This window comes from Scyliorhinus canicula, chromosome 6, assembly GCF_902713615.1.
Source record: "Scyliorhinus canicula chromosome 6, sScyCan1.1, whole genome shotgun sequence".
NCBI lineage: Eukaryota > Metazoa > Chordata > Chondrichthyes > Carcharhiniformes > Scyliorhinidae > Scyliorhinus > Scyliorhinus canicula.
The window spans coordinates 50,888,263-50,908,252 of NC_052151.1; the positions used below are offsets into that span (position 1 = coordinate 50,888,263).

Sequence of the window (19,990 nt, forward strand, 5' to 3'; positions counted from 1 at the left end):
GTAACCGCTTGATAGTTAGTCATTCGATAGATTATTGAGCGCTCTTAAAAATTCGGCGAGTGATTCTGTAGGCCACTGGCGGCGAGTCGTGAACACATGGCGTGCGTAAACTTCGTCAATGGGCCTTACATACATCTTATCGAGTATCGCTAGCGCTGCAGTATATGAACCGGCCGAGTTTAGTTGCGTAGAGATTCTGTGGCTCACCCTCGCGTGCAGTAGACTTAACTTCTGTTGTTTCGGCTGTGCTCGCTTCTCCAGGTAGGCCTTAAAGCACCGCAGCCAGTGGGAGAAGATTTCTTTTGCCTCTGCATCCTGTGGGTCGCGTTCCAGGCGTCCAGGCTTGAGGGCTGATTCCATGATCGATCCTGACTGTTCTTAAGTAGATTAAATTGATGGAACCATCAATTCACTAGACATGTGCTTTAAGATATGAACAGTGGTTTTAATCTACTTACTACAGAGCCAGCCTGTTACCTGTTGAACTCTCGATGAAATGCAGGCTGGCTCTGGACAAGAGTATTTATACAGTAGTCCAGGGGAGGAGTCGTGGGCGGAGCCAAGGGTGGAGCCCTGTACAAACTCCTGAGCATTCCCAGAGCTACTCCCCCTAGTGGTTTGATAACGCTACTGCGCTTACAATGGTATTGGTAAATACAGTGTGAATTACTAAGTTACATTCACTTCAGGGTGTAAAACGAGTGCTGCAAACAGTCTAGCCAGATTCTCGTCTGGCTGGTTACTCTCAAATTAACTGCGTTCACAGCTCTTCGTTCACTTTCCAGGAACTTCTAAAACTCTTACTTCTACAATGGTGACGGGGACAAAGGAGGAGGTACTCCGAGTGACTGAAATGTTGGTTAAAGTGGTAGTTTTTAATGAAAGCCTTCTCAGAGTAGAAAATAAAGAGTATAAAACAAATTGAAACAGACATGAAAGTAAATTATTTTTTCAACCATTTCTCTTTCATTCAACTATAATATTTTCTGTTTAATAGATGCAGCAACTGCATGATATGGAAGAAGTATGTTATGAGAAGGTTCTGATTCAACTGAAGGAAGGGCACCAGGTAACGTTTACTTCATAATTTTCCAAGTTTGCATTCTTAAGATGACACAGGATTCTGAGGCCATAACTTCATGTTGTTTGTTAGGTAGTTACAGCACGGAAGGAGGCCATTCGGCCCATCGTGTCTGCACCGGCTTCCAAAAGAGCAACCTAACTAGACCCATTCCCCAGTCCTATCTCCATAGCCATCTAAATTCATCACTTTCAAATACATACCCAGCTCTCTTTCCTCCTATGGAATCCACTTCCGCCACTCTTCAGGGCAGTGCATTCCAAACCCCAACAACTCTCTGAGCAAAGAAGTTTCTCCTCATCTCACTCCTAGCTCTTTTGCTGACCATCTTGAAATTGTGACCCTAGTCACTGGCATACCAACTAGTGGAAACAGAACATCCTTCTTTACCCTATCAAAACTGTTCATAATTTTGAACACCTCAATAAGATTGCCTCTTAATCTTCTCTGCTCCAAGGAGATCAAGCCCAATTTCTCCAATCTTTCCTTCTATCTAAAATTCCTCATTCCTGGTATCAATCTAGTAAATCTCCTCTGCACTCTCTCCAGATCTTTAACATCCTTCCTTAAATAAGTTGTCCATAACTGATCACAAAATGACCAATGATTTATATTCTATGCCTCTATTTATAAACCCAAGGATGCTATAAGCCCTCTTAACAACTGTTTCAACTTGCCTGGCCACCTTCAGAGAATTATGCACTTGAAAGTTGAGGTCCCTCTGCTCCTGTACTCCCCTCAAAGTTGTACCATTGAATCTATATTGTCTCCCCATGTTTCATCTACCAAAATGCATTATCTCACATTTAACGTCATTGAACTTCATCTGGCAGGTGTCTGCCCATTTGGCTAACTTGTCAGTGTCCCCCACCAGTCACTCAGCATCATCCTCACAATTCACTATTTTCCCTAGCTTAGTATTGTCTGTAAATTTAGAGATTTTGCCCTCAACACCCACTTCTAAATCATTTATATAAATCAGAAAGAGCAAGGGTCCCATCACTGAGCCGTGGGAACACCACTTTCAACTCGGCTCCAGTTTGAGAAATGCCGATCTATACCTACCCTCTGTTTCCTATCCCTTCTAATCCATGCGGCCAAGGACCCACCAATATGATTATATGATTCTAAACAACAATTTACACTGATAATTAAAACAGTTCGAAATGGATTTCAGTACACTAGGTCAGTTTTTTGTATATATTGTTATATTTAATTATATTCATAACATGAATTTTTAAAGTAATATTACAAATTAATGACAGATGGGTAGAGCAGAGGGCAAAAAAAGTTCCAGCAAGAATTTAAACTATTTTGTTGTGTTCTATTTTGTCTGGTATTTATTATTACAGACATATTTAGGATATGTGACAATTATACTGTCTAAGCACTTTTTAAGCCCTCAGAGGTACATGAAGTTAACAGACTAGTAAAATGTTCTGAACTAGAGAATTGTTAAACCAACCTATCGTCAACAGTGAAGTGTGATGTAACTGCCCTTGTATATAATGAGATGAAGATAACCGTTTATGAAAGGATTGTGCTGAAGTACCATCTGTTTTAAAGTGTTTTTATTTTTTTGCTGAGCAGTTTGATCATTGCCATTCAGACTGCTGATTTCTACTTCATGCTCTGTAAAGACCAGAAATAATCAGTGTCAATAAAAAGAATTCAGTCTGCAGAGTGATTTTTAAGAGTGGGCAAAAACTTGGCAGATGGAATATGATGCAGGAAAATGTGAAGTTATACACTTTAGTAGGAAGAATAAAGGAGCTGAATATTATTTAAATGGCAAAAGCGTGTAGAAAGCTGCAGCACAAAGGGATTTGGGGATCTTCGTGCATAAATCACAAAAAGTTAGCAAGTTCAGCAGGTAATAGGGAAGGCAAATGGAGTATAAAAACAGTGAAGTCTTGCTAAAACTATACAAGGCATTAGTTAGACCAGATCTAGAATAACTTAGAACATTTTGGTCCCCTTACCGAAGGAAAGATATACTGGTATTGGAGGTAGTCCAGAGAAGGTTCACCAGGTTGATCCTTGATATGGAGGTATTTTCTCATTAGGAGAGGTTGAGTAGGTTGGGGCCTGGCGGAAGACTTTATTGCGACTTAATGGATCCCTCCAGGGGTTTGACAGGATAGATGCTGAGAAGTTATTTCCCATTGCAGGAGAGTCCAGGACCAGGGTATATAATCTCTGAGTAAGGGATCTCCCATTTAAGACAAAGATGAAGAGGAATTGCTTCTCTGAGGTTAGGGAATCTGTGGAATCATTCATCACAGATGGCTGTAGAGGCTGGGTTGTTAAGTATGTTCAAGGCTAAATTTGACAGATTTTATATCAGTAAGGGAATCCAGGATTATGGGGAAAAGGGGGGGAAAGTGGAGTTGAGGATTATCATATCAGATCAGTCATGGTCTCATTGAATGTTGGATCAGACTTGATGGGCTGAATGGCCTGCTTCTGTTCCTATGTCTGATGATCTGTCTAATGTACAGTTGCAACTACTAGCCATCCTTTCCTTACATAGGGATGGCTTAGTAGCAGTCACGTCTATTCAGCAAAGTAAACTCTTCAGCAGTTGCCTCAGTGCCCTTGCAGTCTCTTCCAGAGGGCCTGCATTCTCAAGAACCCACCTGCCAGCTTCCCTGTATCTAGTATGTCCAGCCCAGTTAGAATCATACTTTTCAATCAGATCTCCTCTCATCCTTCAATTCTGGTGAATACTGGCTCAGTCGAACCAATCTCTCCTCATAGGACACGTCCGTTAGCCCCGGTATCAGCTTAGTGAACTTCTGCTGCACTCGCTCTATGGCAAGTATATCCTTTCTTAGGTAGGGAGACCAAAACTGCATGCAATACCTCAGATGTGGTTTCATCAAGGCCCTGTATAACTGCAGAAAGACGTCCCTATTTATGAACTCAAATCCTCTTGCAATGAAGGTTGACATACCATTTGACTTCCTAATTGCTTGCTGTAACTACCCCTCCAGTCTGATTGACTGATGTACAAGGACACCCAGATCCCTTTGTATAGTTGCACCTCCCAATATATCACCATGTAAATAGTACTCTTCCTTTCTTTTTTTCACACCGATGTGTATAATTTCACATTTACCCGGGTTGTACTGCTAGTACAAGTGGATTGTAGCTTGCTGCTCTTTGTTGGCATTGATGCTATTATGCTTTTGTCCTTTCACTCCATTAACTGACATCATAATCCCTCCAATTGTAAATATTATTCATGGAGAAATACATATTTTGGACATTTGGAGTGAAATAGCACAGAGGAAGACATTAATATATTTTAAGTATTTTTATATGTAATATAAAATGTCTAAAATGAATCTCTAATTTTGTAGCTCCCAAAACAAAAAGATACAAGTTCCACTAATTATCTGTATATAAATATTCATTTTTCACACATGTTTGATTTTAGTACATACAGTTCTTATCCCATTTCTTTTTAGCACTTCACATTGCCTGACGTTCTGTGCAGGCTGTCATTCAAAGCTGAACAGTGTTCAATTAAAATATTGTTTTATTTTTCATGTGCTCCAATTCAAGCTTGGGAGAAATTTGAGTGGCAGTAGCGATTGCATGATTTTACTATTTTGTACATTTAATCCTGATCGTAGTATTCGTTTGATAAACATTACCTATGTTCCTGTTGTTATGGGTAGGCGTACAATATTGTGGATGCTGGCATTTTCTGCAGGGCTGAATGTTGAGACAATACACGTTTTTTTTTTGCTTTGTAGGAGGTTGTTACATGATTTGTAAAATAGCGCCAATGTGTTTCCATTAAAAATGTAGAATGATAGCTGGTGGAAGCATTGTAGGCATTTGGGTTGACAGATGGAGTTTGTCTCTGTCTCTTTTTGTGTTGATTTTTCAAGTCACACTGTGAAAAATTTTCAGCTCGGTTTGGCTTTTGGGAAATTAAAACTTGGCTATTCAGTCATTAATTCTGATCCATCTGCTCTAACTAATGAGACAGCTTGTTTCAGCCTTCAGTTTGAATTAACAGTTGCATGTGCAGCTTCATCATCTGTGCATTACCCCCATCCTCTTGAGCTGTTTGCTGAGCTTGGATGCAGATACCTAGAACAATAATATATGAATATGACCTACAAAGTCTTCATTTTCAAGTTCTCTTGTGGCACTTCCTTCAAACAATTGTGGAAATTGAGATGCTGAATCGCTGACAAAAACTCCATCGTGTAATGCAAAGAATGCTGACTAGTTGTGATTTCTTTGGAAGGTGTATTTTATTCTTTTGTATTCTTACGTGAAAACAGTTTTGATAGCAACATTTAAAGCTGAATTTGCATCTTTTGGGTAGTTAAGGTAAGAATATATCATAAGTTGACACTTATGATTTTGAAGTCCCAGTGAACTCTTGGGGTACTATATTATCTTTCAGGTAACAATCTACAGCAAAATAGCACAAGCAATAATTATGTATTAGTAATTTATAAGCTAACTTTTTGTTGCTAGCTGTGCTTTATTTTTTTTTTGTAAATGTGTGGATACTGTTGTTTCTATTTTTTAATTTCCAGATTATTTTTATTTTTGAAATTCAAATCAAATCCCCAACCGATCGGTGCATAATCAGAGGACAAACTTGAAACTATGTTGGCGCATCAAAAACTTGCGCTTGTTTTGTTGTATAAAAAAGATCATTTGAATTTTTTTTAAAGAATTGATCCAATTGCAGGTTTTTTTCCAAAAGAATCTGAAAGACCACGTGAGGTATTTGGGCATTCATTAAATCACTTTGGTTGATTACCAATTAGCTACAAAAATACATTTATACCACATCTTCTGGAACGATCTAGAGGCAAAGAAATTGAGCACTGTTGTCACCTTCAAAGCCACTAGCAGGGGATATCTTCTCACTGCAGGTGGTGTCAGGTCGTCCCAAAACATGTGGCATATCTGATGTACCAGCTCTCAGGACAAGCGCAGATGTGCCTGTACTGCATCTCACTCATTCATAAAAAGGAGAATTTTCCATGATAAACCCTAAGTCTGAAGAGTTAGTTCCATTGTCTGGCGATATCCTTCAGACCCTCCTTCTCCTACTCATGCTCTGGCTCTCCTTGACCATGTCCCCTGGGTGAGGCCTCCTGCTGGAGCTGCGCTTGGTGTCACCTCTCCATTTTTCACCTCCTCCATTGCATTAGGACTCTGACAAAGGCAACATTAAACCCTGGCTCCATTAGTTCTTTTGACTTCTCCCTGGAATGAAATATTGAAGTCAGGAAGATGATTGAAGGTCAAGAAAGTGAAGCTCAGTATAAGAAACCTATGGGAACTTCAAGACTCCATGGCTTTTACTGCCATACTTGCAAGGTGGCTTATGCAGCCATGTCCTTGAGGCACTGGAACACACATTGAGATGGTCAAGATGGCATCCCAGAAATGTGACATCTGGAGTCCTGTGTGGGAGGAAGCTGGAATGCAATGAGTGACCCAAAGTAGTTCTGTGCTCAAATCAATGTGGCATACTAATGACCAATCATGAGTGGAAACCCTTTGGCCTGTTATGAATGGGAATTCTCTCCCATTGTCCGTGTACCAGATGTACACTGAGAACCTCACAATGTGAAGATAGAGCTCCCTCCTGTTGTTCTCTAGCCTCTCCAATAATACTGGATCCCAGTGTTGTGGTGGAGATTCATATGTTTTCCTCCTGAGCCCATCACCTGTGATGTGCCCATGCCCCATATGGACCTCTCCCCCTCTGGAGGCTATGTGCACAGTACCTACCGAGGTGAAGCCCCCAGGAGAGCTTCAGATACTTTCCCACTTTATCATGTGTTTCCACCTAGTTACCATCACCATCCCATCTCCAGCCTAGTACAGGGACAGAAACTGAGAGATAGGCCTGCACACACAGCTGTGCATTTTTCCTGTGGAGAACACATCCTTTTCCCATCCCTGCCGCTGGAGTACATGATGCTCCCAATGATTTCTCCTGCTGCATGCCCGTTACACTCCTCGACTTTCTCCTATTTCTGACATCTGACAGTGAGGTCCACGTAGCCCTGTGCTGCTCATAAACGGTGACTCCTTTCCACATCACCACTCTGTGACTTCTGACTACAACCCTCAGACCAAAGATGTGGACTTCCACAGAGTTCCTCATTGCCATGAGGACGAAGGATTACAGTGCCCCCTCCCAAACCTCTTGAGTGTCCAACGTGCAATCCATTCCTAATGTGTCACACTATCAAACCCCCCCCCCCCACCCGACAATTCTGGAGACTGCATGCATCCCCTTCCAGTCAAAAATTTGATATTCCTTTGACTCCCTTTGTCAGTGTTTCATGTACCCTTGTCGGGCTCCAGCTTCCCACCCCTCAGTCTTCCCTTTGCCTTCAGTTGTTCCTCATCCTTCTCCACCTCCTTGCCCCTCTGCCTTCCATTGCGCCTCCTTGTCTCCCAAATGTCCTTACATAACCTCCTTGTCCTATGCCCATCTTGTCTTTGCCATTCCCTCCTGCTGCCCTTGCACAGAGTTCCTTCTCTGTTGCCTCTCTCTCAAGTTCGTCATCCCCACCCTCCCCTCCCCTCACATCTCACTCACGGTCAAAATGCTTGTTTGTAAAAGTAGAGTTCTGCCTGAGTACCACAACACTGTGTCTTTGTGGATAATGTTGATAAAACATAGGTGCAGACCAACCCTACAACCCAGGAGTGTGGCATTCAATGCAACAAGAGCTGCGTAACCACAATGGCAGGTAAGCTGCACTCACCTTGAAGTCACGAGCGGCATGAGGTCCAACTTGTGCATACTGTTCATTTTTAAAATGAATCACCTGCTGGTATGATGCAAGATTGAAATGATGAATAATCTCAGCCTGGAATTGAACCAGTGTTGTTAGTGTCGCTCCGCATTGTGAACCAGCCGTCCAGGTAACTGAGCTAACCGATCCCCGTTAGCTAAGTATTACTCTACTGTTCAAAAGGCTGAGTTTGTTGTATTCTTATGCCACAGTGAAATTAGATAATTTGCACACTGGCAGCAGAGTTTTGGGTGATTTCAAGTTTATGGAGGATAGATCATGCGAGGCCAGCCAGGCATGTGTTAGAATAGTCAAATCTGGAGGTATCAAGTGAATGGCTGAGGGTTTCAGTCACAGATGAGCTGAGGCAAAGGTGGAGTTGGATCCCGTATTTAAAGTGGACACTGAAGTTCTTAGTGATGCCACAAATTGATAGTTCTTCTCGGGGTCAAATACAACACCAAGGTGGGACACAGTCTGGGTCAGTCTTAGTCAGTTGCTTGGAAGTGGAATTAAGTTTGCGGCTAGGGAACGGATCTTGTGAGGGGGCCCAAAGTCAATCATTTCAGTCTTTCCAATATTTAGTTGGGAGGAAATTTCTGCTCATTTAATATTGTATGTCAAACAAGCAATTTGATGATGTAGAGGCATTGGAATGTTTGACTGAAGTGGTGAGGTAGAGATGGGTAATAAGGAACAAACTTCTGTTGAAAATGTAGTGGCGTCTGAACGAGGCACATTGTTACTCATTCCCAAATCAGGTTGTGAATCTGTACAAGTTGCTGTTTGATTTGTGTACTCCATGGAAATTACATCTCTTGCTTAACAGCCCCATGATTTTTATGAAGTTGCTGCATTTTCACATTAATTGTCCCTTAAAATTTGTCACAGAAGGTTAAATCTAGTAATTATCAGCATAATTACCCCTTTAACAAGCTGGTAATTGTTAATGACTGTTAATTGGCCCCCTTCCACAGGAGGTTAGAGAGGAAACATTGGTGTGGAGCCTCATTCTGTCAGGTTCTGAATTGTTTCGGATCATTTTCACAATGTCAAATTAAAAAATATATGGTTTATATTATTTTTCCTTTCATAGAACATAGAACATTACAGCGCAGTATAGGCCCTTTGGCCCTCGATGTTGTGCCGACCTGTGAAACCACTCTAAAGCCCATCTACACTATTCTCCTTTTTCTTTTCCTAATCCAGTCTTCCTTTCCTGCTTTATTTATCTTTCTGTACCTGATTTAACAATGATTTTACCTTCTTTAATTCACATCCCCCTGTCATTTGTTCCTCTGTTTATTTCTTAATCCTTAAATCTTATTGGTTTAGGACTTATTGGCCATGTTGTTCATCAAGGTCCCCATTACCCTGTTGCATTCCTGGCTGCACCGTTATCACATTGTGCTTTCAGCAACTCTGAACATTTAAAATAATATATGAATAGGCAAGACTACTTAATGGGACAGGCCCCAACAAAATATGCTCATTGATTTTCAGAATCTGAAAGGTTCATTTTTGAAAATTAAATTTTTAACTTGTTCTCCAGATTCTGTTGAATCACTTCTTTCTACAGGCTGCAGCACTGCTGTGCCATTTGACGAGAGCTTTCGCACACTTAATTAAAATCCAGCAAGCTTGCTGCAGGTGGCTCATTGGGGAGTCATGAATCTACATTCCATGTGGCACTGTGACATTGAATAAGTGAAGTGCTACAGATTAGCTCTTATAAATGAATTTATTAAAGGTGTTGATCTAATTATATTTGCAGCTCGTTTAATGACACGATTTACTCATTTCATTAGACTTTTGCATGCTAGCATTTTGAGCTCTGGACTTGTAACACACCTTTGTTTCGCCACCCATTCTAGTAGGTTAGATTTGTCACCAAACATGGGTTGAAAGACAAGACAGATGCATTTTTTTTGTTGTTACTTGGAGCTTGCGATATATTGAATAAACTTATTCTGTTGATCTTTTAAAAAATATTTTTATTCTCCATTTTCACATTTTCTCCAAATTTTCACCCACAAACAATAAACAATAAGCAGTAACTAATATAATATCAATCCCCATATCAATAACAACAATCCCATTCTCCCACGAACCCCCAAACATTTATCCCGCATGTTAACATAAACAAATAACAAAAGGAATCAGGAATCACCCATAGTCACCAGTAACACATACAGTTCCCCCCCCCCCCCTCCCCCACAAATGTTCGATTTTATCCAATTCTTGAATGTGCACTGTTGATATATTTTTTAAGCATGCTACTAATCCATGGCCAATAAACCGAGGAAGTAATTCTTCCCTTTTGAAGTATTCTTGTAAAAAGAAATATGGGTTGGCCTTGTTAAGATGCTGCAATTCTAACCTACAAACCAGCAGTGAACTGATTGCCCTCATTCATGACTTTGAAGAATCCTGCCCACAAAGATCTCGCAATTTCTGTGGTGTGAATTTCACCATTGTTGGTGTTAAGTTTCATTTTGGCACTAGTTACGGAGGATCTCTGGTGGCCAGCAACATTGATGCATGAAGCAGCCAATCACACTGAAGAATTGTCAGGCACTGCAAACTAGGAAGTAAAATGCACTCATAATCTTTCATTTTTGAATAAATTTTAAAATAAACAAAATAAAGATTGGGGCATTCACCTGCGATTAGAGTAAAAGCTCAAATGTCATTTAAAAAAAACATTTAAAGAATACATTTTAATGATTCTAAAAATCAATGAAATTTTAAGCACAATGGGGACATTAGCTTTTAGAAATATATATTTTTTAAATTTAGTGTCCAATTCATTTTTCCAATTAACGGGCAATTTAGCATGGCCAATCCACCTACCCTGCACATCTTTGGGTTGTGGGGGCAAAACCCAGGCAAACACGGGGAGAATGTGCAAACTCCACACGGACAGTGACCCAGAGCCGGGATCGAACCTGAGACCTCGGCACCGTGAGACAGCAATTCTAACCACTTTGCCACCGTGCTGCCCCTTAGAAATATTTTACTAGGTTTTTAACATTCTATACAAAATCTATAAAGTAGCCATCAAAACAACAAACCAAGTATCAACACCCTCAACAAAACAAACCTGACCAGAAAATACTCCCGTCCAACCCCTCCAGCTGACAGGGACCAGATCCTTAAAATGCAATATAATTGGACACCATCTCCGATAGATGCCATCAATCGCTCCCCTCACCGTGAACGCAACCTTCTCGAGCTGCAAGAACTCCGTTGAATCACCCAGCCATGCTGTGGCACTGGGCGATGCAGGAGAATCCACCGCCGAGCCAACAATGAAGCAAAAGCCAAAGCGACCGTCATCACCCCCGTCCTCTGTTCTGGTTGGCCTGACACCCCAAATATCGATACTAATGGGCTTCAGATCCACATTTAAAATTGCCGATATCGTGTTTATTTTTTAAAAAAGGCCCCGAGAAACCCACCAACTTGGGCAGGACCAGAACATATGTGTACGGTTCGCAGGCCTCCTCAAGCACCTTTCACACCTATCTTCAACCCCCTCAAAAAAGCTATTTATTCTGGTCTTGGTGAGATGCGCTCTGAACACTACCTTGAGTTGTATCAAGCTTAACCTCACGCAGGATGATGTAGCATTCCCCACACGGAGAGACTCACTTCACACCTCCTCTTCCAAAATGGGATCCAGCTCCTCCTCCCATCTAGCCTTCATCTCCTCCACCGACACCCACTATTCCCCCAAGATCCATCCATATAACACGGACGTGCTGCCCTCCTCCGACCCCATACATAAAACAATTCGCTGCAGCAAAGAGGATGCCGGCGCCACTGGAAACGTTGGAAATGCCTGGCGGATCGAATTTCACACCTGAACATATCCATCGCACCAGGGCCTACCTTCTCCCTCAGTTCCTTTCAGTTAGCAAACCAACCCTCCAAAAATAAGTCCTTTATCCGCTCCAGTCCCTTACCTTTCCACCCCCCCGAAATGTGACATCAATTTTCCCCGGGTTCCTAAAGGTGGGGGGAGATAGCCTCAGCTTGAAATGCTGGCGAAACTGCCACCATATTGTGAGTGCAGAGATGACCACCAGGTTCGATAAATACTTGGTTAGAGCCCTTGCTGTAGGAAACCGCTTCATCCTGATGAAGGCTGGCCACCTCTTTGCCAGCTCAGTCGCAATGTCCTGGTATATCCATACCGTAAGCCCACCCCAGCTGCGAATCTTCTTTGTCCACTCCAAGACCCGCTCCTCCCATTGGTATTTATAGAAGCAGATAATAACCGCTCGTGGCGGCTCACTCAGCGTTGGTTTTTGCCCGATCGTCCGATGAGCTATGTTCAATTCCGGAGGGGGGAACACCTCATCCCCATCCACCAACCGAGAAAACAGCTCCGCAAAGTACTGAGTCGGCTTCGATCCCTTCAATCCCTCCGGCAGCCCCACCAACCTCAGGTTTAACTCGCTTCAGTCTCAGGGCTTTTTAAAAATCCGCCACCATCGCCATCTCAGCCTGGAATGAATCAAGCTACTTCTCCTGCTCAACAGGGCCTCCTCCATACCCTTCAATGTCTCACCCTGCGCTTTAATGTCTTTTGAGGTCTTCATCACCTACACCCGAATCGGACCTAGTGCCTTCTCGATAGTGGCTTTGAAGGATTCTCTTATCTCCTTGCCCTGCCGCTCAAATTGCCGATCATTTGCTTACTGAATTTCTCCCGCTCCTGCGCCATCTCTTCAGCAATGTATCTAAAGTAATGAGTGTTGCGGTCATCTTCCCTCCTTCCTTCGACAGGCTACCCTCTTGAGCCTTCTTCAAGCTGGGCTTCTTTGTTGACGATTTTGACATGACTCTGTCCAGTAAGTTCCCTAAGCCCATAGCAGATGTGTGGTCATGGATCAAAAGCAAAGACCCAGCCAGGAGCCCCTTTTCATGCGTCTTGCTCTTTCTGCATGATGTTGGTCGTTCTGGGTGAGTGTGCTTAACACTCAATTTGGCTCTGTTTCTTTACTTAGCTCTGGAGTCGCAGGTATCGTTAAGACACCGCCACAAGCTTTAAGGTGAAGTTCAAAGCAATAAAACCACACACCAATTAGTAAGTCCAAACAACTGAGTTTATTATAATACAATTATAATAACTACCCATGAACACGCTAAAAGGATTAAACTTATTCCTACCGCTAAATAATCTAATAGTTATCTCGAAGGAACTGCCGGGTCAGGGAACAAGGCCTCTTGCTCTGCTCTGGTCTGCAGACTTCAGGTTGGTATAAGTTAAAAGGGGTCAGGAGTGTCTATCTCTGGTAGCGATCGTTGTGAGGCACTTACTTGCTGGCGGCTGCTGTCCGAACCCTCTCCTCTCTCTCATTCAAGGTCTTCTTGGCAAAAGCTGGTCGAGGTGCTGGTCCACGGAGGAGTGTTGGTCAAAGAGAGAGGATGGCTGGAGGAGAAGGAGGAGGGCTGGAGCAGAAGACTAAACCATGTGTGGGACCTGTCTTTTATAGGTCCCAGGGGATCCGTGCCCCTTTGGGCGGACTCCCTTACCTGCTTGGAATCGATTGGGTCTCTTCCCAATCGATATGTTTGAATCCCCCCAATACTGAGGCTGTTCCTTAGCTACTGGGCGGGCTTCCAGGCTCTTTGTTTTCGAACCTTGCTGGTGCCTGAGTGTCTGGTATCCTTTACAATGTTGCAGTTGCTTCCCCAATTGTGTCCATTGTCTCTGGAATCGTTCCATTAACATGCTAATTATCCCGGTGTTTGCCTCATTAGTATGCAGAACGTTCGTTTCGGTGCTGTCTGCTTTCTTAGCAGACAGAATCCACACCTGCTGGGGCAACCTGCTGGGGCTGCAAACATTGTCCATTTTATCCTGTATGCTTTGCGTTCCTCCATTTTGTATTCAGGGAATGGCCAACTTCGGTGGCTACAATGACATCACCAGAAGTCCTCATTAGACTTTTAACAAAAATGCAATTAGTATTTTGGTGCTGGAGAGATTGTTCAGCAGTAATTATTAGCATATTAAAAAAACATTTACACTTCATTCATCAGGAATTATCTTTCTTGAGGGAGTATCAGCAAGTTTAAAGCATGAAAAGTGAAAGTTCATGTTGATTCAAGTGATTTCTAAAATTCCTACCGTCAAAGACTTCAAAGGCATATCTGCACACAGAAGATAAACGTATATTGCACTTTCTGGATTTCCCAGTTGAACTGTGCATATATGGACTCCAGAGGATGCTGTCAATTTCATAGAGTAATGATGGTGAATGCTGATTTTATCATGATTACAACTGCAAAATCTGTACCATTAAATTGTCAAGCTCAATTTGACATGTTAATTTTACCTGAGTATGACAGATTGAATTTCTCTCTGTCCCTCACTCGCATAAGTAGGGAGCACAAGATGAGTAGATGGATAAGTTGATAAGTTTAGTGTTTATAAATGTTAGTTTATTCTGAATTGTTTGTCTCAGGTTTGTCATGTTATTTGTTGTAATGTTCCAGTACAGTAGAGAAATTAAGAAGGTACTTGGACTTTTATAGGTCTTTCACTACTTGAGGAAGTCACAAACTATTACAAAGACAGTGAAATGCTTTTGAATTGCAGTTACTATTGTAGTAAAGTGAGACAAGACAGCTATGCACAGCAACACCCCACAAACAGAAATGAGGTCATTGGTTTTAATGATGTTGGCCTTGACATTAAAAATATTTTTCCTGGATGGTGACGTGGGATTACTTAAAGACTGCAGTTATTTGTTTTAACGTGACGTAAAATATGGCATGTCTGATATTTGTACTACCCCAAAATTGTGCTTGCATCTTGGGCTGGATTCTTCGATGCTGGGGCTATGTCCCCACATAGGTGTGGGAAAGGTGGCGCTTTGCGCGAAAAAATGGTGCAAAACGGCCACCGGTACCCCGTTTTACTGGGGGCTAGCATGTCGGCAGCATAGAGCACCCGGCTTTAGCTGCCGATACACCCCTCAGAATTGCCGGGCCCATGGTCGCGCATGCGCACGCTGGTAGCCTGCAGCGGTCGCACCGTGCTACCTGGTGGAGGCCGCTCGTGGACCCGGCTTGCGAAATAGTGCCCCCCCTTTGGTTGGCTTGCATGTCCCGGATCTCTCCCCCGTGGCAGCACTAATTGCCGACAGGATGGGGCCACATGCGACCCACACTGTCGGGAACCCAGGAGTCTCTGCATTTGTGTTTTGGGGCATGATCTTCTGTCTCTGAGGCAAGGGTTCTACCATTTAGCCAATAACAGGAGTGGGAATGTGGAGTTGAGGTAGATAGCCATGATAGTATTAAATGATAGAGCAAGTTTGAGAAGATTAGCCATGATAGTATTAAATGATAGAGCAAGTTTGAAGGGCCATATTGCTTATGATTTGATTATTTACTCCGTGGGTAATGATGCCACTCAGACTATAACACAAAAGCTTTCATACCAAGGAGACTGCACAAAATAGGATGAGGGACACATCCTCAGAAATAGAGCTGCGCTAAGATAATTTTGATTCACCTTCTCTTTGGAGTTCCAGCCTCCTGCAGTTTAGACGGTAGCTTGTAATTAGTAACGTATCATTTTGACATTTCGTATAATATTAATTGGTTACCCATTATGAAATGTAAATCAACATCTTTAAATATTTAGAAGCTGTAATAATCCCTTCCGCTGTGAAGTAGAATTATTCTTCATATCATTGCATGTGAATTTTGCTTGCAAGAAGAACAGGAAATGATAAGTCACAAAGCTTCTACATACTATATCGAATATTATTTAGTTATATTTTGTGTCTAACTGTCAAATTTTTAATAAATAAACTGACACCACAATCCTTCTATATTATTGCCTTCTAAAGGGCGGCATGGTGGCACAGTGGTTAGCACTGCTGCCTATGGTGCTGAGGACCCGGGTTCAATCCCGACCCCGGTTCATTGTCTTTGTGGAGTTTACACATTCTCTCCGTATTTGCATGGGTTTCAATTCCACAACCCAAAGATGTGCAGGTTAGGTGGATTGGCCATGCTGAATTGCCCCTTAATTGGAAAAAAAATAATTGGGTACTCTAAAGTTATGCCTTCTAACATGGGCTGTGCAATTTTTCCTAGCTGTATTCATTGGGCGGAATATATCAAATTTCTAAAACTCCTATAAATATTTATTGTTGACACAATGTGGACCTTGAGACACATTGGATATCTTTGCTCTAGTGGAACTTCAACACTGCAACAAATATACTCTATAAAATGTACAGCTCTGCTTACAATATGTGAGGTTTATGGTTAATGTTATATTTATCCTTTACTGTGTTAAATTAAAATGATCTTAAGATGACAAAATGTGCTCTTTGCATTCATTATCTAACCTCCTCAATTAATCGAACCCAATGCTTTTGAGGGAAATAATTAAACCAGAAGATACAGTTTGTCATTTAATTACACATCTCTAATGAAGATGAGCAATCAGAACTGATATGAAGTAAACCAAATGATGGAGAGGAAATCACACTTGGCACCTGAGAAACACTGATTGTTGATGATGAAAAAAAAGGGGTACAGATTTTCAACATTTCAAGGATGGATTTTGAGGGGATGTCTTCAACAAGGTTGGAAGACTTGAGGTCAGGAGACAATATTGTCATACATTCAAAAAAAAAATTTAAAATTGGATCAGAGGTCAAAAATGAATAGAAGAACAATATTTAAAAATTTGATTTGAAAAGTTAAGACAGGAAACAAGATTACATGAAATACAGTATAACCATTTATAAAAATAGTTTGATAATAGGCTTGGAAAATAGTGGAACCCTAATGGTTTCCAGGGATGACACAGTATGGCTAAGAGATGGTGAACTATCTGAATTACTATTTTTATATTAAGGATTGGCCACCTGTAAAATGTAGATGAAGTGTATCTCCCGGGTAGGAAAAAATAAATATCAGCCTGATTTTGGTCAGAATAATGTTGCAGTTTGTAATGGTATGTATATAGCCAGGGTAGTGAAGGGTTACTAATTACATCTGTGTAAATCAAAACACTAGAGGGCGCTACCACTTCGCTGTATTTAAGTCAGATTCAGGGAATTTTGGGAGAAGCATAAGGAGAAAGCATAGTGATAGCATAAGAAGATTAGAGCAGATTGAGTTCACATGAGGTTAGATCATAGTGGAGTTAGTCACTATTTAGATTATTGAGTACTGCAAGACAGATTCAATATTACTTAATTATTATCTGTAGCACAGTAGAGTGTGCAAACTTTATTTAATTAAAAGCATTATAATAAATCAGTCTTTTGATTGGTGAATTCTTTGCCAACAACACATGGGATCATTCTGGAAGAAAGGACAAAGAATACAACATATTACCATGAATAGTACGAATGGTAATATAGCACAGTTAACAGCGTTCAGTGTCAATGGAGAAGGTCAGACAGCAACTTATGGAGCGCACATATGCTCAGTTAAATGTGCAAATTTGAGGATTGATGTCAAAGATACCCTCCTCCACAGGATGCACTGAAACAGCTGATGGAATGCTACTTTCCCACTGGTTCCCCAATAAAACACCAGACAAATTAGGATATTGCATTTAGGCAGGAATGAGTTTATAGTGGTGTGATAAGTGAGTACAACTCAGCAACGTCTCACATTTAAATTTTAATCAGTTAATTATTTTTACATGTTCTGTCTGTCTCTCTTTCTCCCTCAATGTTATTAGTCTTTCCCAGGACTGAACTCGATGAGCCACCTGTGGGTGGGAAAATATGCAGGTGGATCCATAAATTAGTGTGCTATCGGCATGGCTGCTCCCAGCTGAGCCGCCCGCCATGATTTTATGGCCTGTGGGGAGGTGCTGAATGAGCCAACCTGCAGGTAGTCCACTTGAGGTTGTTGCGTACGTGGGCAAGTAATGCCCAACTAAGGGTTTGATCATGGTGCTGTTCCGATTTAAATGGCAGTGGGAGATACCTGTGTCAAACGTGTAGCCCAACAAGTTTAATCTTGTAGGTTGCTGATCTGTAAAAAGGGGGAGGGGGTGTTGCCTCCTTCCCAGGCCCCATGATGAGAGGAGGATAGCAGCTTTTGTGCTAGGTTAAATAAAGGGAGAAGGTGGGAGAAGGGCACTAAATGAATTGCTCATTTGGCGAACCGGTGCAGATACGATGGGCCGAATGGCCTCGTTCTGCTCTGTAACATTTCTGTGATTCTGTGGTGGTTGTTAAATGTGCAGAGTATTTTGTACTCCGAAAGAAATTGAACTGTTTCTAGTTTATTTTTCTACATAATGTATTAGAAAAGAAGGAAAAGTGGCTTTTTTTGTTTGGAAATCTTTTAAATGCTACATCAGGAAACGGTATCTAGTAGAAACCTATTATGGTCACCAGAGGGAAAACTGACAATACAAACAAATGTTATTTTTCCCAAATGCCCTTAATCAAAATGACAGAATTATAGAGGCCTTATTACCTGCTGTGAGGCAATTGCTGAAATGGAAACATTCTGTCATTTTTTGAGCCATCTCTTATCCCATTAAACATGGTTGATGAGAATTATCATTTCCTTACTTTAAGGATTTTATCAAGATCCTTCAAAAATAAGCCATACGGAAGAGAATTTTTAATGGTGTTTCTTCAATTAATTTCACATCTTGATAGACCATCTTAATAAGTTTTAACCTATTCAGCCAATGACAGTTATCTACTAGAGTAGATTTGGCAGCAAATCCATCAGGAAATCAATCATTGCAGTCTGTTATATGACTTCCTAGATGTATTAATGTCTCTAACTTATAAATTTGGTAGTATAGCGGTACTCTGTCACTGTGAAGTGGTTTCTATGCACTGATACAGAAGTGGCAGTATAGCATTGAATTAGGGTCCTGATTTGAAATGAAATGAAATGAAAATCGCTTACTGTCACAAGTCGGCTTCAAATGAAGTTACTGTGAAAAGCCTCTTGTCGCCACATTCCTGCGCCTGTTCGGGAAGGCTGGTATGGGAATTGAACCGTGCTGCTGGCCTGCCTTGGTCTGCTTTCAAAGCCAGCTCTTTAGCCCTGTGCTAAACCAGCCCCTATGATTTGTCTCTGAAATGTAGTTAACAACTGGTGGTTTTGGAGGTCATCATGCAAAGTGTGTGCTCGACATTGTGGGCCAGAATTTTATCAAGGAGGTGGGAATTAGGAGTTGGGTAATTTCCCGATCCCATCTCTGGTTCAAAGCCTCCCCCCCCACCTGCTGCCTTTGCATCCTGGGGAGGAGGGTGTGGGTTTGAGTCAGGTACAAAGCATATCTGAGACAGACACATTGGCCCAGTTCTATTCACAGTCGATAGACCCCCTAGCCTTCATTCCCTTTTCTCACCTGCCCACAGCCCCCCCATTTCATGCCCCGTCCATACCACCATATTCATTTCTCTATGCATGCTCCATACTCATTCTTCCTGTAACCATCATGTACAGAAACAATGCCACATCTGATAAGTTTATCTTTCTTTGATGTGGTTTTTCAATGCATGTTTTGAGTATTTAGACAGAATTTTTTATTTTTTATTTTTTTAAATAAATTTAGATTACCCAATTATTTTGTCCAATTAAGGGGCAATTTAGCGTGGCCAATCCACCTACTCTGCACATTTTTGGGTTGTGGGGGCGAAACCCACGCAGACACGGGGAGAATGTGCAAACTCCACACGGACAGTGACCCAGAGCCGGGATCGAACCTGGGACCTCAGCGCCGTGAGGCGGTTGTGCTAACCACTAGGCCACCGTGCTGCCCGTATTTAGACAGAATTAGGAGATGTTAAGAGAATTAAAACTTTTTTCATTGGGTCTATGAAAGGCTGTGACGGACAATTTTATGGGTTGTAAGAGGGGCAATACTTTTCAAAGGGGATTTTGAATGCTTGTTTGCTTTTTTTTGAGAGAGTTTCATGAGCATTTCAAAGACATGTCAATGTTATTCCATGACTTATTGGTTCTGTACATTATGGATACTTGGAAGAGTGCTTCAAAGCTGAACAGATGTCAGAATTTTAAGGATGGAGGCCTATGATCAATCATTTTTATTTATTTTGCTTTTTAAACACTTTTTAAACAG

General features: G+C 41.6%; 1 protein-coding gene across 4 annotated transcripts in view; it reads left to right on the forward strand.

The window, feature by feature from the left end:
• The window catches only part of ascc3 (activating signal cointegrator 1 complex subunit 3), a 661,661-nt gene that overhangs the window by 195,908 nt on the left and 445,763 nt on the right, over nt 1-19,990 (forward strand). For all 4 annotated transcript variants that reach the window (XM_038799272.1, XM_038799275.1, XM_038799274.1 and 1 more), the window contains exon 13: nt 998-1,069. In XM_038799272.1, coding sequence (XP_038655200.1) covers nt 998-1,069 — 72 coding nt within the window. The remainder of the gene's footprint in view (nt 1-997; nt 1,070-19,990) is intronic.